The 24,560-nt window shown below is 34.4% G+C and overlaps 3 protein-coding genes and 1 long non-coding RNA gene across 6 annotated transcripts; 2 read left to right on the top strand and 2 right to left on the bottom strand.

Annotated features, from left to right (window-relative positions):
* The first annotated feature begins 399 nt into the window (after window positions 1-399).
* On the top strand, window positions 400-3,874 carry LOC126264443 (uncharacterized). Its single transcript, XR_007547156.1, has 2 exons — window positions 400-480; window positions 3,506-3,874. It is a non-coding gene; the product is annotated as an uncharacterized LOC126264443 (long non-coding RNA).
* LOC109594106 (E3 ubiquitin-protein ligase RNF19A) lies at window positions 3,865-17,768 on the bottom strand. 3 transcript variants are annotated; one of them, XM_020009282.2, is made up of 9 exons: window positions 17,634-17,768; window positions 10,311-10,344; window positions 9,870-10,207; window positions 9,585-9,670; window positions 9,271-9,521; window positions 6,151-6,427; window positions 5,922-6,084; window positions 5,513-5,862; window positions 3,865-5,451 (listed from the first exon to the last, which is right to left on the bottom strand). In XM_020009282.2, the coding sequence occupies exons 3-9, from the start codon at window positions 10,117-10,119 to the stop codon at window positions 5,200-5,202; spliced, it is 1,629 nt and encodes a 542-aa protein (XP_019864841.1). In that variant the 5' UTR covers window positions 10,120-10,207; window positions 10,311-10,344; window positions 17,634-17,768; the 3' UTR covers window positions 3,865-5,199. The 3 variants fall into 3 exon arrangements, with proteins under 3 accessions (XP_019864841.1, XP_019864840.1, XP_019864842.1); XM_020009281.2 differs by lacking the exon at window positions 17,634-17,768 and adding an exon at window positions 16,805-17,008; XM_020009283.2 differs by lacking the exon at window positions 17,634-17,768 and adding an exon at window positions 14,869-15,119.
* Window positions 17,769-18,125: 357 nt separating this feature from the next.
* On the top strand, window positions 18,126-19,365 carry LOC109594073 (iroquois-class homeodomain protein IRX-4-like). The gene is made up of 3 exons (XM_020009237.2): window positions 18,126-18,407; window positions 18,493-18,841; window positions 18,906-19,365. Exons 1-3 carry the CDS (start codon window positions 18,160-18,162, stop codon window positions 19,023-19,025), a joined length of 717 nt encoding a protein of 238 aa, XP_019864796.2. The 5' UTR covers window positions 18,126-18,159; the 3' UTR covers window positions 19,026-19,365.
* Window positions 19,366-21,204: 1,839 nt separating this feature from the next.
* Window positions 21,205-24,316, bottom strand: LOC109607770 (kinesin-like protein Nod). The gene is made up of 8 exons (XM_049962858.1): window positions 23,897-24,316; window positions 23,457-23,832; window positions 23,237-23,402; window positions 22,976-23,181; window positions 22,430-22,913; window positions 21,743-22,372; window positions 21,557-21,685; window positions 21,205-21,487 (listed from the first exon to the last, which is right to left on the bottom strand). Exons 1-8 carry the CDS (start codon window positions 24,017-24,019, stop codon window positions 21,385-21,387), a joined length of 2,217 nt encoding a protein of 738 aa, XP_049818815.1. The 5' UTR covers window positions 24,020-24,316; the 3' UTR covers window positions 21,205-21,384.
* Window positions 24,317-24,560: the final 244 nt, after the last annotated feature.

Here is a 24,560-nt window from a genome sequence, read left to right as displayed (position 1 = left end):
TAGGATTATATGAAAAAATTATCCAAAAAACAAATATTGTAACAGTGACAGTCTCTGGTTTTAATGCAATTTATATATAACTAAATTACTATCAATATTAAATTTATAAACAATTTATAAAACTATGTTTATTACGAATTAAATACCACAAAAATTAAAATTACTAGTGAAACGGGAATCCACCTTAAGGTTTAACAGACGTTGCCATTCAAAATGTTTATTGAAATAATATTGTATACAATTTTTGTTGTATGTATATATTAAACAAATCTTGTCATGTAATTCATAGTATCAATTACAGTTGGATAATATGTGTGTAATATAAACGAACAAATATGTTAAGGAAACATTTTAACAAGAGAGCTAAACAAGATCTGACAACACCGCTTAAATGTTCATGTAAAGAATAACTCTGGTGAATAGGGATCATACTAATACACTTAATTTATTGAAATAAATAACTAATTTATTGAAATAAATGTGAGTAACTCTGTGGTAAGTTAAACTTCTAATTGTACACTCTTTGCTTATTCAAATCTTTAAAACAGTTATTTAAAAAACAATTTTTTTAATAAGGGATCATAATAATACACTTAATTTATTGAAATAAATAATCAGAAAACGAACTAATTTTGTAATATAGTCTTAATTAGTAAGCATGATGAGTCTTATCGCTGATGTATGGTCCACATGAAGAGTAACTGTTACTGTCTTGTCAATCAGTTCTTGAAGAATGGTCTTTATGGTTGTCACTTGTTTGCAGCATTGAGCTGCTGAGATGTACTCACAAACAGAAGCAGACACAGTTCTAAATTCTCCTCCATTATCATATCTCAACTTAAAGACTTTTGGATTATGTTGAACTTCCGCAGTATTTATAAATTCTTGAATACAGATTTCTATTTCATCCTTGGATTCCATTAGATAGACAGTTACAAAGTCCGTATAGTCATTAATTATTGTGAGAAAATGGTTTTTCTCATCATTTGTTGGTGGTGAAATTTTCCCACAAACATCTGAGTGTAGGATCTCTATTTTTTCTGTATTAAACGCGTTTCTTACATGCTTTGCTTGTATACAGATTACCCACTTTATGTCATCAGCACACTTCTTGAGAGCTTTCTGTGCCATTCAGTATGATCTTGAGGTATATCTTCAGTTCTTGAAACCAAAGCTTCCGAGTACCATTACCACTTCATTTTCATGAATGATCTTCACTTGATTCTTGGTGAATGTCACCTCACCATTTCTTTCAATAATTGCATTTATCGATAAAAGGTTCCAAATTTTGCACATAGGACACATTTTCAAACAAATGTTTTCATTTCCTGCTTACCCTTTAATTGAGAGGTAATACAGTGTCCAGCTTTAGTCACTTTAAAATTAGCTGGTTTTGTTTTTACTCTATCATGGAGCAACTCCTTTTTGTTTGTCATATGACTTGAGCAGCCACTATCGATTGTGTTTTGACAAGTACATTCCTTTCTTCTTGAGGTCTTAGAATTCTCCTTTCTTCTGCTCTTGAAGTGTTTCCACAACATGGAAAACAATCTTCTCTTTGCATTTAGTATTGGGAATTTTCTCAACACTTATGGTGATCTTTGGTTGATTTTCATTTCTTTGTGCTCTATTAGTTAAACAGATTTGAGCTGATCTTGGGTTATTGCGGAATTGTTCAACATGTAAGGAAATGAACGACTTGAACAATCTTAAGTCTGCTATTTTCACAGTTGTAATTTTAAACCGCTAACCTCCTGGAATTTGTTAGAATTGTGAAAACTCAACTACAAACTCGTCTGGATGATATACGACAAATATACGAATTAAACACAAATAATTCCGAACAGAAGAACTAAAGGTGTCCAACAGTCTTAATCAAACGTATAGTCTTTATTATCAAAACGTTAGGGGTTTAAGAGCTAAGACACAACAACTTTACTCAACTGACTCAATTTCGAATGGTGAATTGGCCAACAAAAAAACTGCGGGGAATGATCAGATATCTGTATTTTTTATCAAGGATTGCAAATTTACATTAATACTTCCCATCTATATGGAAAGCTGCCAAAATTAATCCAGTATTAAAAAAGGTGATAAGTCAGATGGACGTCATTTACGCAGATTTTTAACTGTTGAACAAATTTGTTACTATTGATCTCAGTGATAATCTTATTAATTTAATTGAGAGTTATGTACAAGATAGAACTTGTTACGTCAACTAAAACGGTTTTAGATCTCACACTTACACTGCATCATCTGGCGTACCGCAGGTGTCTAACCCCTATTATTCCTTTTATTCATTAATGACTTGTTGAGTTTGTTTTTATGCTGTAGTCTAGCCTATGCTGATGATCTGAAGCTATATTATCAAGTCGACAGTATTATACAAGCCCTTTCTTTACAAAGTGATATGGTGGCATGGTGTCAGAGTAACAACCTCCAGGTAAATGTAAAGAAATGCTTTATTGTAAGTTACACCAAACGTAAATTGCCAGTCTAGGTTTCATACAACATAAATGGATGTGTGCTGGTGAGGAAGGATTGCTGTAAAAATCTGGGCGTTTTATTTAACATTTTTATCTTTTGTATAGCAAATAAGGGCGGTTTCTACATTATTATTATTATTAATTATTATTATTATTTTATTATTTTTAATTATTTATTATTATTATTAATTATTAAATATTAAATATTATTGAATTATTAATTAAATATGAATATAGTCCACCATAGACATTAGGTTATATAAACCCATAATTGTACGCATGGCGTGAGTCGTTTAAGAATAATAGAACCAATCAATTAATAATCAGTACCTTATCGACACGTATATCGCTTAGTTGGGAAGGGGAGCACGCTCGCGTTCCTAAATTAATTAGATTTTATATAAACTAAAAAAAAATGTTGAAATATTTTAGTAAATATTTATAATTTAATTCATTTATTTAATTTTAAGCTAAATTAAACAGTTACATAATAACATTTGGATATATTAATTCAAATTTAATTCAAAATTGTTATTTAATATTTAAATATTATACTGTTTGATTAAAAATAAATTTTGCTTCTTATTAAATTATAATATCGATTTTTAAAACAATTTATAGGTATTTGAAAGCTCCTTAAATAAATTTGTTTATTTTTAGTTAAATTTTTTTACTTCTTATTACAAATATAAACTTTAAAAATGTGAAATTATTAAATTATCATATTTAAACTTTAATTATTAGATATTTTCTTGTTTAAGTAATTAATATATAGTAAATTATTTCAATTTTCAAATTGACTTTAAATAATGACTTTTGAGGGTTGTTACTATTTCACCTAGATTAGTAAAGTTTACTCAATTTTGTTACAAGTCGTCATGTTTTACATTTTTTTAAATGAAATAATTTGCTATTTATACTATTTAGTAAAAATATACCTCTTTAGTTAAAAAAATTATAAACAATTTTTTATTTTCTATTTATTTTGATACTAATTGAATGTTTTTGAATGATTTCAGGTAGGTTCAGAACAAGACGAGTTAATAAGGTAACTGACAACTAGAAGTAATTTTTTCAACATAATATAACATCACTGTCGGACTTCCCGTCAATCTGTTATTACTTTCCAGAAGAAAATATTTCAAGAAGCTTCTTGCATTTTTTGTGTATTAAAGAATCTTAATTTTGGTCTGTCATGGTAATATATCACGATGTAGTTTAGAATTTATTAAATAAAGAGATCTAATTTATGCATTTTCAAATATTTGATTGTGATATATTAATTCCAAATTGTGTGGCACATTACTATGTAACAATTTTCCTTTTTGTTCGTCATATTTTGATCGACAAATTAATTGGATCTAAATAATACAAGATGAAAATTTTAACGCTTTTATTATGAATTTAAGTACATGGTACCTAATTAAATCTATCAGTTATAACAATATATACATCTTTACAACAGTAATATTTATAATTGGAGACATGGCTAAATAAACGTGTCTAAAATGTAACTTTACAATATCTCCAAAAATAGGCTACACACATGTAGACTTTCAAAATTTAACAATTGTTTCAAAAGTAGAATTACAAAATAGTTTATCAAATAAAACCATTATGGCATAACTTCAAAAATTATACACAATTTTGGAAGATTTTATACAGGAATTAAATCAATTTTATTTTTTAAATAAGAGATGAAATTTTTTACTGTAAATAAATTACGTTGAAAGTAAAGCATTATTTTTAACACGTAGTAGTGTATAATTATTGAAGTTTTTTGGAAGTTAGAATTTGAAACTGTAAATTTAGTCTACTGCCTTGTTGAAATTGTTTTAAATTTGTTAAAAATATACTTGTACTTGGTCAAACTTTTCTCAATATGTAAAACCTAAAAATAATTTTCTTTAGTACAATTTTAGGTCCAACAAATAACAATGAGAAAAATAATTTGAAGGTTTTAGTAACATAACGTAAAACTCAATAAAATGATTTAAACTTAACAACAATGAACATGTATCTACATGTACAACATAATATTATTTTAGTTGTTTAACCTGTAACAATATTGTAGAAATGGCCCTTTGTTATTGCACATATGCTACAAGTGACTTATTTTTGTTTTTGTTGTTATCAGCTTGTAAATAGATATATACTAAAAGCGGATGCACAACAGGTTGGTTAATTCTTTTCCAGACAGACAGACATTCCTAATATCCAAGGTGATTATGTTAAACCGTTCTTTACCCAAAAAGAAATTGTAAAATAAATACATAAACTCTAAATCTTAGGCCAAACAAAAAATATGTATAGTAAAATATAAATATGCACACGAGTTCAAGACACAGACGGTTGGTTATATTCTCAGTAATCACAGTTCTATCACAGTTTCCGTCCATGTTCAAAAACTCTTAATCGGTGATGTGTAACCCATTCTCTTGCAATCAGGTCAGGCCGTACGTATATGTTTTGTACAGAAAACGGAAATAACACGCAATCGACAACAACATACAAAATAAAGTTCAATTTCGTCGTTTTTCTCATTTATTATTTAACAAATACAAGTCGGCGATGTTTTATGCATTATTTCCGTCCCCCACTTTCGTCGTTCATATATCACAAGACTTAGACCGTAACGAGCACACACCGTGATTGTCACTCGTCACTCGTAGCCCCAACCCGATCCCATGAGCATGCGCCTCAGTTTTAGCACTCAGGACTCCTCGCCCGGCACCTGGTCCTCCTCGTTGTCCAATTTGGTCGTTCCTACGTTGCAAACGCGACACTTGCAGCACACTATGCAGGGAGCGGCGAGTAGCAACAGCGGCGACGCAACCAGCAGCAGGATCCCGAAACCGGCGAAGATACCGATGACCTGGGTGCGGTGCCAGATGACCGACGCCCGCGAGTGACCCAACTTGTTCTTGCAGGGACCTTTGTCGTAATGTCGCAATAGAAAATCATCCTGTAAGCAGCACAAGCAGTTAGTTAAGTGACGGCAGTCGTACCAGTCAAAGGGGCCTTACGTCAAGACTAGCCAAGCAATACCAACAAAAAACGTGCTTGCACCGCTTGCACATCATCTGCGCACAACCTTCGTCCTTTTCGATCGGCACCTTGCACATGGGACAGCACTTTATAAGGTCGCCGTCAAACGGAATGCCCTGCTCCTCCTTCCCATCCTTGGCCAGACGGACGGCGTGTTCTTCGCAGCTCAGACCCTCGTGCCATTCGCGTTTGCAGTTGCTGCAGAAGTCAGTCGAACAGGTGGGACAGTAGACGCTCTGGGGTAGGCATTTCTGCGTGGGGCACAGCGTGCACACCGTCTCGCAACCGGCACGCGGACACCACGTCCTCGTCTTGTCCAGTTCCACCTCTGCAAAATAATCAACAACAATAACGACAATTGTATTGTGGTAACGCTTAAAATCGGACCTCTGTTGATTCTGTACTTGAGGTGTTTGCCGGCGAGCTCGTTTCCGACCAGTCTTTTAATCTCGTCTTGTTGCAACACGCCCTGCGAGGGACACTGCGCGTCCGGACACGAAATGTCGTACGCCCCTTCCGCTATTTCGAACTGCACGTACGCTTTCATGCACTGAAAATAAGAAAGAGGAATCGTTTAGGCATCGTACGATCGATCAATTCGTAGTTCGTCAATCACCTCAATACAAAACGAACAGTTGCATTGTCCGATGTGGACGACCTGTTGCGTCGGCACCTCGGCGAGACACAGCTTGCACAGCTGCAGCTGCTGCTGTTGTTGTGTAGGGACATTGCCGACTTGTACGAATCCAGCGCTCGAATTCAACGAGTATCTAGAGGCGGAAGCCAACGTCAGGAGGCTGGAACATCGGGAGCACATTCGCGACGCCGGTGGCGACGCTCGCAATCGATTCGTGGCCTGCAACGGCTCGATGCTCGACGATGATGATGAGGACCTAAAACATTGGTAATACAAGTTGATCTGTTGTAATTATTAATTCAAACCTTTGATAATTCGAACCTCTTTGTAATTCAAAGTTATCAGAATTTCCCTAGAAAATCGCTTTATATTTCGAACTAAATCAATACATTTTTATGTACTCAAACAACGGCAAATCAAAGTTGCAGTAGAGGGAGGTCAGAAGAAAAGTGTTGTTGCAAAAAAATTTAAAATTCCTCTCAAGTACCCTCTCAACCATAATAAAGCAGAGAAAATTTACGCTGCTTAAACTACCACTAAAGGTGAATTTCCTCATCTGAAAGAAAACCAGGTCATTTGGCTAAGACAGTGTAGGGGACAAAAAGTGTCTATTAGCCGAAACTTGTTAAAGGGAGAAGCAAAAGAGTCTACTCTAATCATCAAAAACTTTGCGGCAAATTTCAAAAAGAGAAATGGAGTTGTGTTTAAAAAAATTTGTGGGGAAAGTGGGAGAGTTAATGATGTAATTTGCTTAGATTGGCATGGTAAATTGAAGACTTTTATTGAAAACTATGATGCCCGAGACATTTTTAATAGGGGAGACCGGGGCAAGACGGGAAATGTGTTTGTGTGTGTGATTGGTGAACACAACAGAGCCTAATACAGTGCTATTCGCGAAATGCTCATCTGCGTCAGACGAGTTCGAGCAATCTGTGCGTGTCACTACGTGTTTTGGCTGCGCAGCGACAAAAAACAGATTTTTGGAGGATTTTTAAGTTTTCAGTTTTGAAACGATGTGCAACAGGCTAGGTATTAGTGCTATTGCAACATTTTACCCTATACTTGTTATAGTAGCGTAAAGCTAACGAATTTAGACTGCATTTTCGCTGAATAATTTAGTAGGTTAGAACTGTTGTTTCTTTTGCAAAAAAAAAAGAAGTCGGAAATAAGAATATAAACAAAAGACGCAAAAAAGAAAGTGACACCGATATTAGTTGATCTCAAAACGATGACAATGATTGTCCTTGCATATATTCTGATTACTTATATTCGCAGTCTACTGAAAGATGGGTTATTTGTAACGTATGCCATGGTTGGGCCCACAATTCCTGCGCAAGTATAACCTAGACGATAACGATGAATAGACACATATATGTGAACGTTGTCAACTATATTAAAATGTGTACTCATTATAACCCATAGCGTTTCCCGTTTTACCCCGATCCTGGGGCAAGACGGGATATTTGACATGTGCCATTTAGTTCCTATTTGCCAAAAAAATATGTGATTTAGCACTATAAAAGATTATAATTATGTTAATTAAAACTGCAATTGTTGCTTTTGTTGTAAGAGATTTTTAATAACCAGTTTGATTTTCATGTTATGACTTTTTTTCTATTAAGTATCCCATCTTGCCCCGGTCTCCCCTACTGATGAAGCTGGCCTATTTTTCAAATGTTTACTGGGCAGGACGCTTACTTTTAAAGATGAAAAATCTCATGGAGGAAAACATAGTAACGAGATGTTGACTGTTTTACTTGCAGTAAATATGGATGGATCGGAAAAACTTAACCCTTAGTGATAGGAAAAGCAATGAAACCGCGATGTTTCAAAGGAGTAAAATCGTTTCCTACTGATTATCGTGCTAACAAAAAAGCTTGGATGACGACAGAACAATTGGCTTTTAACAGTTATCATAAAACGACAAAAGCGGAAAATTTTACTCTTTAGACAATTCCACGGTCCACAACAGACCTCTTACATTGTCCAACGTAGAACTCTACTTCTTTCCGCCAAATACAACTTCCAAATTGCAATCATTGGACCAAGAAATCGTCCATAATTTTAAGATGTTCTATCGCAAAAAAATTGTTAAGCTCGTTTTACAATCTCTCGACAAGCAGCTAACTGCGAATATCATGGTTCTGACGGATATTTTACTGATTGACGAGGCATGGAGAGCTGTAACATCCTAACGATTCTCAACTGCTTGAATAAATCCAGTTTCATAAAAGAAGATTAGAAAAATCTTCCAATAATTACGGATGATGAATAACCAGCAATAGGACCACTAGTTGACATCAGCGGTGTAAATTTTTCTGACTTTGTTCAAGTGAATGAAGACATTGCTGTCTCAGGTTCTCTAACTGATTTCTCTAACTGAAATTTTATCTATGACAGATACACATGAGGACGATACGTCAGAACCTTTGGCAGAAGTATCAGTTCCCAATAAACTTTTTTAAACACAACTCCATTTCTCTTTTTGAAATTGGTAAACTACCCTTAACTTGCCGCAAAGTTTTTGATGCTTAGAGTACACCACACTGTGGTTACTCAGAGGAATCTTAAATTTTTTTGCAACATCACTTTTCTTCTCATTCCCCTTTTCTTTTTCGATTAACTTCTTTTTAGAAGTTATCAAGCATTTATACTTTTTAGGACTCATAACTAACGAAGTTTTATTTAATCTGTATACAACCAATGAAAGAGTAATAGTAACTGAAACTTAAATTCGTAAAGAAATGTGTATCAAACTAATCAATACAAGTCTGAACTTGTCTCTCCCTTTCTCTCTGCAACTTTCAATTGTCGAGTGTGTGACGCTTCGTTTTGTTACGTGTAAATATAAACAGATTTTCTAGGGAACTCGTGATAACTTTGAATTATAGAGAGCTTTCCTTGAGTTTCGAATCAACGAGAGTCGACTGTATACAGTACGAAAAGACTTTGATCCATTTAAATCCTGAAAGAGACATCATGTACAATAGTCTTACATAAGTCTTTCACTATGAGACATACTTCTACTGTCTCTATCATGAAAGATGTCTCTCTCTAAATTTAGACGGGTCAAACGCTTTTTCTATTATATTTGCGTACCTTAGAACACTGGTGAGGGCCAAAACGGTCTCGCATTTCCTGAGACTGGCCAGACTGGAGGCGGCCTTGAGACCGTCGCCGCCACCCTTGGGCGTCTTGACCAGCGGCGAGCTTGTGGTGTCGCCGTCGGCGCCCTCACCGCTGTTCCGCCTCCTGTTCAGTATCGACTTGATGCCCGGCATACCTAGGAAGTCGACGCGCGTCCTCGCACCGCCGCCGAGTCGCTCCGTTCCCCGACGACGAGACGCCGCCTGCAACACAGACACCAGATTGTCCCCAACTCTTAGTTATCGGTAGAAATCGGCGGCATTCACCTGGGGTGATTCATGGGGCAGAGCTATAGTTGGTGATGTGACGAGACGATTGCGATTACCGTTGTCGGAGACGGCGGCCACCTTTCCTGGAAACGAACGAACAAACTCCATTGCGACTCATTTCACTTCACAATCTTATCTACTATTTAATCATCGCCGCATTTATACTCGCATTAAGTTTGCGTTGTCATATCAATAATAGAGATAGATTAACACCATAATAATTTTCGTGGCGAACGTCAGTCAGTCAAATGATGATGTCAAATGACAAATCGGACAGATTACCTTTGTTGCGGACCTGTTCGTTGACGGCGGCGACGGCGGCTGCCGCCCGCCACTCGTCCAGCTCGTGCAGTGTGCCGTAACCGACCGACCAGGAGCAGACGGCACGGCGTCGTTCCCTTCGTGACTGCGCCGCCACCGACGGCTGGACGTCGGCCCACGCGGCGCTCAGACACTGCGTCCGATTGCGACGCTGTGCGGGTGGTCTATCGGCGCGACGCGCCACCGGCGGCAGCGCAGCGGGCAGAGTCATCTTCGTCACGACGCCCGCACCACTCTTCACGCCAGTTGATTGAGCGGCAGTTCGGCGACGCCGACTCTCCCACCAAACGACGCGTCCTCTACAACGTTCGTTTAACATTTAGAAACAATAAGGAAGGAATCTTCAAGGTTTTACTTATAAAGATAATAAATTAAGTCTCAATGTCGACGTCTGATACCTACCATAGTGGCAATCGTCGAAGAACGTTGAATAAACCTGCAACAAAAAAAAAAATATTTTCTAGTAATTTCTACATATAAACACGCATTTTCTGTGAGTCACTTTCAGTCTATTTATAGTAAATATAAAATGTAATTATATTCAATTTGCATTAAATTTGTATGCTACTAATTTTGAACAATTGCAGTTCGACGTAGCGGGACCGCGCTGACGATTGTCCAAGTTGAACAATGCGAGATGGATGTAGAACAGTGTATGCTATTCAGCAAACCGACTTTCTGTGAACTGGTTATTTTCGTTAGACACGTTCGGTACCTTTGGAGTCGGCACGGTTCGGTTTCTGAATCGGAACGCAACTGATGTGGACCCCCTGTTTCTATGGCATTACATTAATCGACTATTTTTGTTAACTTTCCGTATGAAAAAATCCATATCTCGACCTTATTTGATCGTACAGAAAATTTCTATTTACATTTCTTGTAAGAAATTTAATGCTCTACAAAAAGGGTATCTTATATTTTTTTATAACTCTCACCCTTTAAAAGACATTGAGTGTCAAGATTTGAAGGATTTAACAAAAATTTCTTTTTTACTGAAGTAGTAATGAGTAATGAATTACTTTTATATATCATTAAAATTTAACACAGCAAAAATTCCACTCCAGAAGAAAGGCTCATACTCTTTAACAGCGAAATCATTCTATTTCTATTATAATAAAAGTAAATTATTTCAATTTATAAAATGTTTCATTATTAAATCAGTCAAATAATTATATTTAATTATATTGTTTGGCTAAAATAATTTAAAGGTTTCATTTAATATTTAATTTAAACACAACACTTGTGTTCAATTTTCAATTAAATAAACTCTTAATAATTCCGTAAATAATTTGAAAAAGTTCTTCCAATATAAAAGAAATTCTCTCTTTTGAATTTCATTAACCTGAACATTATTATTATTAATATTATTAATCCAGTCGTGCTGTGGAATTAACAGAGTCCATACCAAATTTTTTCTAAAAAATCCTCTTTAACATTTACCAGTAATTTTATAATTGAATTTTATTTTCCACACTTTGATATAAAATAAATGTTTATTCTTATTTTATTGTCCAAATGCGTAATGTGATATCTGCAATAATGTTCCTACAAATATATTGTTAATTTTTAACATTTACTCATTTTGTAACTATATAATTATTATTATTTGAAATAAGCACATGCATCCACTACATTTGTTTTAACTAATTTAGAATTTAATGAATATTTTGTACGGTGAACAATATCGATATTAACAAGACGCTTAGTTAATTAATACAATTGTGTTTCAAATTAAAATCATAGTATTTCTCTCAGAATTATATTATTGTAGAAGACTATTTTAATAATTATATAATATATTTTTACAATTAAGTTAACCATAAATAAATATTTATTGTTTGTATATTATTATCATTGTTTATTTTATAATTGTAGTTATATTATTAAATTTATATAATTATATTGAAACACAAATGTGCTATATTCACACCGACTCCAAATTTTATCCTAATAATATTTAATACGATTTACAGGTGATTATAAAATTGTATAAAATTAATACCAAAAACTGGATGGAGATTCATGACAGTCGAGTTTCGATTCGGTACCCGTTACGTGCCGAACCTAGTGAACGAAAATGAGCAGTCCAAAATCTTCTTAGACCCGAAAACGTCGGTTTGCTGAATTGCCACACTGATGTAGGATAATTCTTTACTATTTCTTTGATCGTAAATACACAATGTTAAACAACGTAGAGCCGGGCACGTGTAAAACCCACACGCGTCCGATTCCAATTAACAGTGTAACTAAATTTGAAGGGGTTAAAGGTGAGAAAGAGAAAGGTCTTGATGCTAATTAATGGGTTATTCGATACCACTGGACAAATATGTTTACCGATTTTCGATTTTCGTTTGCATCAATGTATATCAAAGTGCACTTTTTCCGACACGAATACGCAGTTTTTGAATTTAGGTCGCTTCGTTCAAACAATAACAACACACTTTTATCGGGGCAATAACTTCAATAATCGAATGTTGACTGTTTACGAAATTTTATGTAAATCGAATTGGAACGAGGAAGGAAGAAAGGAAGGTACCTTGCGAATGATTTAATTTAATTATCGCCTTGACATTGCCAGCCACTAAAATACTTTCCAAAAATAAAAAAAACACGGTAGACCATGGCGCATAAACTTATAATTTACTGTAATTTCCTACTAAATAATATGGTAGTTAAAATCACGGGTATTAACTGATTATGCAATTAGTCGGTTCAAGGCTGAAAAATATTAAATTATACAATTATAAATTTAAAATGCTTAAAGAAGAAACTATTAATGTGATTGTTTACTTTAAAAGAAATATAGAAATATTCATATTTTTCTCGGGAACGTTGTAAAATGCACCGAGTATGGAACAGAACAGACACAATGTTAAGGAATAAAATAGAAACCTTGATCTTTAAAACGTCACTCACTATCTATCTACCGCGAACGAGACTCCAAACTTCTGTATATCACTACCGTGTAAATTATTAATTAAACCATTAATTATACCATTTAGCAGCAAAAGTATAAACTCTTTGGTGGAATCGGCCTAAAAAATATTAATTAAAATTTCTATTTCTCTTAAAGTTGAAATTTGTAAATATCCAATTTGGTTCCCACATCTGAACAGAACAATCATACATTAAATCAAGTACATTTCAATTAATTAATTGAAACCATAGAAAAGGTGGCATAATTCAAAAGGTACGAGTTAATTTACGTTTCGTATTTATCGGTTTGAACATAACATAAATAAATAATTAAATACTCGACTACATAATGCTTTTTATTTTGCATTTATCAACGATGGAATTAATTATGAACACAAACGAATGACTGAATCGTTAATTAAAAACGAACACAAATAAATATGTTTGTTTGATTTTTTACATTTCTCATTTTTATATAATTAAACAAATTATAACTTAATATACAATAATATAATTTAATTTTTGACAGGAGACATAGCAAGTTCAGTTAAAAGGAGCAAAGTTTAAAAATTTTCAAATGTGTATTTTCAAAGTACAACAGTATTTTATACTGATTTAAACAGTATAGCTAGAAATAATGATTAGAGTTCATTATATGAAAAACAATTATTTTTATATGAGTGTTCCTATTTTATTCTGTTGTTTTCACTAGTACAGTAATCGTAAATGTTCTGTATTATACCATTTCAAAAGTTAAATCATAAAAAGAAATCGATTTTTGAGCAAAAAATCGGTTTTTAATTTTTTTTTTTAACCCGGCGGGGATGTGGTGGGGTGTGGCATACCCCACAGAGTATTTGCACCGCTGTATTTTTTTATTTTTGAATGCGTCATTTTAGCGGCTTCGTGTAGCTGGAGGTAAGGTGTTGCGGGAGGGGATAGGGACCATATTTTATGGACTTCTGAATATGGGTGCTATTAATGCCAATATAATATTTCAAGCAAATGGAAATAAAACAATTAAACGGACAGAATTTCTCCGTAACTTAGGCTTGGGTTTGGTGTATGCACATTTACGATTGCGAGCAGATCAAAAAAATATCCCAGTTCATATAAGACAGCGAATCTCTTCTCAAATCAAAGAACCACAACGCCCATTAGTCCCAAATGCCCCTGGACATTACGCTCGATGTGTCGACTGCACACGGAAGAAAGATCGCAAAACAAAATATGCATGTACGAGCTGTGGAAAAGCAATATGCCTAGATCATGCAATTTTGTCTTGCAAAAACTGTACTGATGTTGATGGTGATTCCTAAGAAGTTCCTACATTAAATTCTAATTGTTATTATTTTTATTATGTCAAGGATCTCATGTGTTTTAAGTTTCTAGAGTTTTTTTTTTAATTTAGCTATAAGTTGTTTTCTTTGAAATTGTTTAAAAAGAGGTTGTTGATTCCTGTAACCAAAATCTAGTGCCTTAGTTGTTATAAGAAAAATAATTAAAATATGGATAATTACATACTTTTTTTATTTCAATCGCACTTGGATAATTCCCTATTTAAATATTCTGAAAGCATTTGATGCAATTTTAGTAATAGACAAATTTTACAGGCAGTCTATTTGTGGGGTATGTCACACCCCGCACATACCTGAAGTAATTTTTTCTCACCACACTCCCGCCGGGTTAAGTGACGTACCGTTTTAAAAAATTCCATAAGCTCATAATTTCATAGAAAATTGAATGAGGAATTCAAAAAAAATAATTTCATATATTTATCTTTATCGTAACATGGCGAAAAATAAAAAATAAGAAAATAACCTTTTTAAGGTTCTAATGAACAGATATAGCACTTTTTTTTCCTAAAAATTACCATCCTACCCCAAAATATATCCGATATTTAGATCAATCGATTCACAAGGTGCTAAGAATAACAATTTTTACTGAGTATTGTTTCATTTTTTAGAAACGGTAACAGATAAAAACTTACAGCATCGAAGTATCTTATGAGTACCAACATTTCCTGAAATTATGAACTTGATACCTTTCTGGGGCCGATTCGTTATTCTTATCGTCCCATGGCCAAAGGTCTGAAAAACGGTTCAATATCATGTAGGATCAGCTCATAAGTTGTCAATCATTTCTTGAGAAATATTGTCCCAGATTTGAGGTAAGGACTATGTTAGAAATGATGTCTCTTATGTACATTTCATTGTTCATGTTGTCGTTTCGAACAGTTCTAGTAGATATTGTTCAACCAGTGGCGATGTGGAAACGGTGATTAATCAAAGTGGCTGATATTGTGATGTGCTTCATGATAAGTTGTCAATCATATATTGAGAAATATTGTCCCAGATTTGAGGTGAAGCATCCTGTAACTGCAGAAGTGTGGTAGTAGCCGGTTCGTCAGTATCTAACTTCTTTGTGACATCGATGGCAAAAGAAGATGCAAAATTTCAAGTTCCCTAATCCAGTTAAGAATACTTTTTATCCTATGAGATGGTACACTGTTATCTAAAAAGTAGAATTCCGCCCCTACCACCTCGGAATTTGGCTCGACTATGTGATGTCACTTCTGTACATTTTATTGTTCATGTTGCCGTTTCGAATGGTTCTAACAGATACTGTTCTATCAATGGCGACATGGAAACGACGATGTTTCAAGGTGGTCGATATTCTGATGTTCCTTCTTGCACTTTGGGTGATGTAACAGTCTTGCCTGATGGTTGTGCAGCTTGGTCTACCATGTCCAAGTTTTGTATCTACACTATACGTTTCTCTTTGTCTCCTTACAAATCTACTTATCACACTTTGTGATCGGTATCGCTGTGCATAGTGTCCTATTTGTTTCAACTTCACTTGTAAATGCATAATTGTGGATCGGACGACTCGAGAAAATAAGAAAATCAATTAAAATGTTTTGAATTTTTCTATTGTATGGTAAATACACAGCATATATTTGAATTAATAATAACCTTGAAACACTCGTTGAAATAAGTTTTATATTAAACAAGAAAATTTTCAAAAGTATCCAATTAAGGTGGTGAAAATTCAATATCCCCTATTTTTAGTCTGCATTTGTTCTGGGAGCATTGTAAATTTTCGTCACATTTTAAAACTAATCTGTAATGGATAACAGTATTTTTACGACCTCATTAAAACCGTATTATAAAATTACGGAAAATTTACGGCACTCATTAAATATTATCTAGTACTGTATAGTAGTAGTAGTAGTAGTAGTAGTAGTAGTAGTAGCAGACGTCGTATAGTAATGTTGCGTCCACGTGACAATTTAAATTCGATTAGGTCATGTTTCAACAGTTCACAGAAATTGAGAATTGGGAGATTAGAAAATTATTAAATTGTGGAAAATAGTGAAAATTAATTTTTTAAATAAGTTGGCGGCAAACTGGCAACAATGTTTGTTTACAATTTTAATCAAGTGTCAAACACACTTTGATATCATTCAATTAACACATAATCAGCATTTGAAAACAAACTATTTAAACGATTTATTTCAATAATTCTGTTGATTTAACCAATCCGTCGTCTACAACAACATAAACATTGAAAACTTTGACAGTTCTCACATAACCTACAAAAACGTCGTAATTGTCACACAGAATGAAATTTAAATTTTGGTAATAGAAAAGTAGAGCACAACAGATTAGATTCAAGTGACGTAAAATATTATTAAGATTAACACGGTTCAGCCAAGTGAAATTCCCGCGACAAACAATCGTTTATTGTAGTTCTCTGCACACAATGATGGGACATCAAATTAGTCAAACTAACTGCGTGAAAATACGATTTAAATTTTTCCAAGGTGGAACGAACGAACAAAAGTATCATGATTTCCGATTAACCTAGAACACAAAGAGCAAAACGTCACAACGTATAAATTCGAGATAAAAAAACGTCACAAATATGACATTTCCATGTAAACGCGTAAAAGTCGAATTCGATTCGCCAAAGTTTACCTCGAATATCCCACGAACGACGACACAAATACACAAAACACACACGGCGACGAACGCGGGTGCACTTATTCACTTTTGTTTACTTATAAACCGCAACTACTGGCCAGCAGTTTAGGCTTTGCCACGTTCTGACCTCTACTTCATCTACTCCTCTCTTTCCATCGCACCATACATACAAACTCAACCTGGATGCCTACGATGATAGTTCGAATAAGTCATTTTTGTATGAGAGCGACAGAGAGAACGAATACAATGGTTATGCGTAGAAAGTACGACTATACGCGCACATGATTCTTTTGACAGAACTCGCAAAGCTGCTGTCATTTTCAAAAACCTGAGCACGACATGCGTAAATTAAGGTGATTTTATTATTTTATTTTAATCAAACAATTTTCTATTGTGTTTTATTTTAACAATTGCTTAAACAATAAACTATTCAAAGTACGGCTATTATCAGATCTTATTGGTTGTCACAATTAAGACATGTAAGTAATGTGTAAATTCAATAACATAAAAATGCCTCTCTCTAACTACTCTTCTTCGTAGATAAATTAGCACAAAATTAAATTTATCATTAAAAGAGAATACATAGGAGCATACCATTCGTACTGTATTCCTCAATGATCTGCAAACAATGCACCTTATTTACTTAAAAAATTTAGTTTAACTAAAAAGTACAAGACGTATAATAATATATAAGTATAAACAACAATCAAATACTTAAATTTCAATGCGTAAATTTGTTCTTATAATATCGATTTGTTTTTAACTACAAATTTACAAATCAATTGTTCAATTATTTATGTTTAAACAATATAAGTACACTTACAGTTTTGAAATACACTTCCTCCTTCATTATAACACAGTTTCGGAAACGAAACGAAAGTAAACCAACGATCACAACAACCAAACACCCCCCTGAATTGTAATTCCCTCTCAGTGAGCTTCTAAATTGGCGGCGATGGCTTCGTATATTGTTATTGTTGTTGTTGCATCGGAGTCTTAACATACGACGAAGCACAAGGAAGAGGAATAAGTAAGCAGCGAGACAAAATACGAAATGACGTCGTCGCGACGACGATACAGCACCAGTTTTGCCGCACTCGCAAATCGATATTGTTGCGTCGAAAGGACGGAGGCGGTGAAAATACGGAGGCGGTCGCAAATCGCTGTATTAATCGCGTTCATTGATTTGATCGATTCAACCCATCCAAATTAATTCGATTTAGTTTAATATCACAAACAAAGAACTAGCTTGATATTAATTAATTGATATCGTGTGTCAAAAAAGAAACAGTCGACTCGCAAAACAAAACATCAACAAAAACTGACACAAATTGTCAACGACGGCGATCATGATGAACGACATTGACGAAAACATGTTGGAAGCACAGTTCGTTACCAATTACGTGCCTCAATCCCCATACGATGAACATTTCAATCGCCATCATTATCATCACATGCATCATGTGAAAAAATTACGAGCGAATCTACCAAAAAATTCGGTTCGAGTATTGAAACGCTGGTTGTACGAACACAGATACAACGCGTATCCCACCGATGCTGAGAAGCTACATCTGGCGCAGGAGTCCAGCCTTACCGTGTAAATATTCATAAATCTCGTTAATTTCTTTGCTTTTTTCCTCACCCTGTCCATCAAATCAATTGTTGTATGTATTGTAACGCAGGATTCAGGTGTGCAATTGGTTCGTGAACGCGCGAAGAAGACTCCTGCCGGAAATTATACGAAGAGAGGGCCTCGATCCGTTGCACTACAAGATTTCGCGACGCGGCAGAAGGATGCGCATTCCGGACGGCACCACCGAGAACATATTAAATTTGTGCAGAGGAAGGGGCGGTGGCGATGATCACGATGACGATCTGCAACTGACACAACGGGAACCAGGGGATGAGTTCTGGCGTACCGGTATCAGAGAGTTCGGCAAAATGGAAATGTTTAAAGGTAGCGAACAGATGATGTGGAGATGTGCCGCGCATCCGCAGCTTGCGCATCTACCACAGTTGCCGCCCCCCAAGGTTCATAATTTTGTCATCCGACACTCATCATCGAATTTTGAGAGGCGTCTCTTTGTTTGTTTAGATGACGATGATGCCGTCGCAGATGTCCGAGGAAGAAAGGGAGAAGTTTAATTGTCTCAGATTGTTGGTTGAAACGGCGGTGGCGGTGAGACAAAGAGAGAAAGATCGCGTTAACACGTAACAATCACTTCTCTCTGTAGTTCTTTGCCTTGTAATTTTACTTTTATCGTTTTTTGCGTTTTTCCTTTTTTTTCTTTCGATTTCTATTACAATTTCTCCAATTCATCAATTTTCATGGTGTACATGAATTAACTGGTTTTAAATAATACTTATACTGTTTTATATGACATATTTTTGTAAATATTTAGATTTTAACTATTCTTTATTTCACATACTCACTTGTTAAATTAATTTATTTATATATTTTATATATATATATATATATTCATCATTTACCCATCTTAATTTTGTTTATAAGTGTTAACTTATTTTTATATATTTATTATATTTTATTATATATTGTACATTGTCTATTCTTAAATTAAAATGATTAATTAATTAATTTATTCACTAAAATACAACAAATGGAACTGCGCCTTTAAATGATAAAAATCACTCTACAACTGAAAATGATTTAGGATGTAAAATGTCTGGCACAAAATAATAAAATAAATTAAGTTCTTCATACTATAAAATATTAAATTACGATAAAAAATTAATGCTCATAAACTTGTCATATTTGTTTTTAGTCCTATCCGGGATTGCTTTCAAATCTTCAGTTTTGGCAAAACGTCTTTTAAGTTGCCTGAAACAAACAAAAATTGTCAGACAAATGTAGAAAAATATTAAATTGTTCTAATAAAAAACACATTACCTGTACAGAATTATATGTACAATTATTTGTGCAGATTTAGCACCTACTGAATATAATGTTTCTAATTCTCTCAGTGAACCGTTGTTTAAAATATCCGGAAAATAAAAGCACACAATTTCATAAATGTTCAAACAAAACAATATACAAATCTACTTTTCTTCATTTATATCATTCTTCTTCTTTCTTTTGACAACAGCTGCTGTTTTCCTAGGTTTTTGAATATTAAATTTGTTGGGGAAAGATTTAAAATCTTCTGAAAAACTATTAATATTAGTAAACTTGTGGAGTGGTATTGTCAGTTTGCATCAAATTAACTCCACATATTGATTTTTTATTCCGTTTTCTTTCATTAACCAGTTTTGTATCATTCATGGATACATTTGACAAACTTTTAAAATTATTTTTCAACGATAATCTTGTGCTTCTCCTCAAAACAACCATCGATGGTGGCAGCGTTGGCAGGGACTGTCATAAGACAAAACCCTTTTAATGTTACTGTCGTTATTGACGGAACTATTTGCAGTCCTTGTAGTACTAGCAGTATTTAACTGCTGCAATTCATTTTGAACGAACCGAAAAACGGTCAACTGTATATCATTCAAAGAAAATCTAAATGAAAAGAAATTGACGACTCGGACAACAAGAACATTTTCGCATTTTCGCTGTACTGTTTCCACCGATGCGTTACACAATGCGTATCCCACCACCGATGCTGAGAAGCTACATCTGGCGCAGGAGGTCAGTCTCACCGTGTAAATATTCATAAATCTCATTAATTTCTTTGCTGTTTTTCCTCACCTTGTCCACCAAATCAATTGCTGTATGTATTATAACGCAGGCTCCAGGTGTGAAATTGGTTCGTGAACGCGCGAAGACTCCTGTCGGAAATCATACGAAGAGAGGGCCTCGATCCGTTGTACTACAAGACCACCGCCGAGAACATATTTAATTTGTACAGAATTAACGGCGGCGGCGGCGATGATCGCGATGACGATCAGTAACAGAAACAACAGGAACCTGAGGATGAGTTTTGGCGTACTGGCATCAGAGAGATTGGCAAAGAGAAATGTTTAAAGGCAGCGAACAGATGATGTGGAGATGTGCTACACATTCACAGCTTGCACATTGGCCGCCCCCCAAGGTTCATAAATTTTTTATCCGATTCTCATCAACGAATTTTGAGAGGCGTCTCTTTGTTTGTTTAGATGACGATGATGCCGTCACAGATGTTCGAGGAAGAAGGGGAGAAGTTTAATTGTCTCAGATTTTTTTTGTTTGAAACAGCGGTGGCGGTTGAAACACGTCGTTACAACCACTTCTCTCTTTGCATTTTTTCCTTTTTTTCTTTCGTTCTCTATTACAATTCTCCGATTCGTCAATTAATATAATAATATTTATACTTTTTTATATATTTTATTTTTGTTTATAAGTATAAACTTGTTTTTATATATTATATTTTATTGTATATTGTACATTGTGTCTATTCTTAAATTAAAATGATTAATTAATTAATTTATCAACTAAAATACAACAAATGAAACAGCTCCTCTAAATGATAAAAATAACTCAACTAAAAATGATTTAGGATGTAAAATGACTAGCACAAAAGACACTTCTCATCGTTCTAACAAAATAAATTAAATTCTTCAAACGGTAAAATCTTAAATTACGATAAAAAATTAATGCTCATAAACTTGTCAAATTTTTTGTTAGTCCAACCCGGGATTGCTTTCAAATCTTCAATTTTGGCAAAACGTCCTTTAAGTTGCCTGAAACAAACAAAAATTTTCAGTTAAAAGTAGAAAAATATTAATTTGCTCTAATAAAAAACATATTACCTATACAAAATTATTTGTTGAGCAGATTTAGCACCTACTGAATGTAATGTTTCTAATTCTCTCTGTGAACCGTTGTTTAAAATATTCAGAATATTCCTATTATGAATCGTTAATCGTGTTTGTGGGTCACTAAAATAAAATGACAGAATTTCATAAATATTCAAACAAAAAAATATACAAATCTACCTTTCTTCATTCATATTATTCTTCTTCTTTCTTTTAACAACAGCTGGTGTTTTCCTAGGTTTCTGAATATTAAATTTGTTGGGTAGAGATTTAAACTCTTCTGAAAAACTATTAATATTAGTAACATGTGGAGTGGTATTGCCAATTTGCATCGAATTAACTCCACATATTGATTCTTCTCTCAGTTTTCGTTCATTAACCAGTGTTGTATCAATCATGGATATATTTGACGAACTTTTAAAATTATTTTTCAATGACAATCTTGTGCTTCTCCTCAAAACAACCGTCGATGTTGGTAGCGTTGGTGGTGGTGATTTTATTTTCACAAAACTCTCCTCTGTAAATGTATTATCGTTTCGACTCAATATCGAAGCTCGTTTCAACGATAATCTAGTACTTCTTCTAGTCGGTTTTTTTGTCAAGAGTTCGGGTGCTTTAAAAATATGATTGACTTCACCGTCCTTTTTCATATCGTCCAAAACAGGACTGTCATAAGACAAAACCCTTTTAATGTTACTGTCGTTATTGACGGGACTACTTGCAGCTCTTGTAGTTATAGCAGTATTTAACTGCTGCATTTCGTTTTGAACCAACCGAGAAACGGTCGACTGTAAATCATTCAAAGAAAATCTAAAAGAATAGAAAAAAAACAATAATTTGAGTTGGAGAATAAAAGAAGAAGTATACTTTGGACTCTCGATTTTCGGAGTATTTTGCTCCATTAGCCAGACCGAGGATTTCCCCTTTACACTTTGAATGGTTTCCTCAATGATGTTCTTCAATCGACTTTCCAAGCCGACCATGTATCTTTTGATAATCGGACTGAATTGTGACGTCGTTTCGCTCGAAATTGACGACTCTGACAACGAGAACGTCTTCGCGTTTTCGCTGATCGCAGTACTGTTCCCACCAATGGGTTCTCTGATGGGATCCAGCGCAGCGATCATCTTTGGTTTCTTTGCCGTTGATTGTCGTAAATGCGAGAGCGGCGTCGATGCAAACCTTTTGAATGGAGTATCGCACTGTGAAAGTAATCTGTTCACCTGCGGATTATTTTTTATTTTCTTTACACGGTGAGAAAACTCCAGTGTTTGCACCGTTTCGTGTGTATCGTTGACGCTGCTGCTCACACAAGCGATCAAAGATACGTAATTTTCTTTGTTCAGTGAGTCTAAAACATGTGCATTTAAAAATTACCACAAAATGTAATATTTGAGTTTGTGGTATGTATACCTTGTAAAATGGTTGTAATGATGCTTTGTCTGTATGGAATATAATTGGAATTGGATTTCAGAGCACTTATGACTTGTCCAATCGAAAGTAGACCTTTGTTAATATTTATCCCTTCATAAAAGGAGTTACCTTTGGTTCCAGTTTTTCGGACACTTTCGCACCCCGCCAAATCAACCAGATTCAATTTTGCTACACATTCTGACATACTAAAATGTTAATTATTTATATCTTAGAGAGAGACAAACCATGTAAATATTTTACCTATCTCTTTTGACACAATAAATAGTGAAAATGGCATGAGATCTGGAACTGTTAAGATTTTGTTTCGTTTCACCAGTGTGCCTCTTCTTGTTGCCCACTCTAAGAAAGTGATTTGCATCACAAACACTAAACACTTTCTTCCGACTCAGTCCACAAACTTTAAATCCTGAAAGAGAAAAGAACAATAACAAACAAAACTTGTCAATAACAAACATCATACCCTTGACAACTAAAGGCCCAATAGGATCTCTTGCAGTCAATAAATCGAAAACTTTCTCATTATAAATCTCCATAAATGAAATGTAGATGTCGACGTCGTAATCTTCTTTGGCTTCTAGAAAAGCATTCAAAGTTCTTGGTATCAAACCTTCATCGTCCGGTGATGCTAGTCCTGCTTTGACATCACAACTGGTACCCATTGTATAAGTTTTGCCTGTTCCAGTTTGACCATAAGTGAATACGGTGCAATTATAACCGCCTTGTACTCGATCGAATAGTGGTTTTACGATTGCATCGAATATGTCTTTCTGTGTGTCGCTCTCGGTAAAGACCCGGTCGAAACTGTAGACCTGGCCTCTCTCTGGTACCAACAGTATCTTATAATATAAATTAATCATGTGAGTTTGGTAACAGAATGACGGTTGTTTAGTTGCTACTTACCGGTTCGTCATTATTAATGAGCTCCACACATTTCGCTGTTGAGGTAATGGAGGAGTCAGTATTTAAATTTGGCTTGATTCTCACACAAACGTTCACATATTCATCATTTTTTCTATTCGTCATTTTAATTTATTAGGTGGTTAAATACTTTACGCATAAAAAAATAATAGCGCGTCCGTAGACATTCACCCGTTCAAATTTGAACTTGTTATGACACGAATAACGGCGTTTCATGCAGTGGTGCCATCCTCATGTGATCGGTGAGACCATTCAACAAACCGACTTTCTGTGAACTGGTTATTTTAGTTAGACTCGGCACGGTTCAGTTTCTGAATCGGAACGCAACTGCCGTGGACGGGGGACTCACATGTTTATATCAGCCGCGAAGTAAACAAGTGTGTGTGAATTTAGATTAACAGTCGCTAATCTATCATATATATATATATATATATATATATATATATATATATATAATTTCGCGATTTATACATACACACATATATATATATATATATATATATATATATATATATATATATATATATATATATATATATATGTGTGTATGTATAAATCGCGAAATTCTCAGTCGTTAATATTTATATTATTAAAAATAATTTTATAATGTAACCTTTCTATTAATCAGACCAATTTTCAAACTATA

This window comes from Aethina tumida, chromosome 2 (genome assembly GCF_024364675.1).
Source record: "Aethina tumida isolate Nest 87 chromosome 2, icAetTumi1.1, whole genome shotgun sequence".
Taxonomy (NCBI): domain Eukaryota; kingdom Metazoa; phylum Arthropoda; class Insecta; order Coleoptera; family Nitidulidae; genus Aethina; species Aethina tumida.
This window is presented reverse-complemented; position numbering and strand designations above follow the sequence as displayed.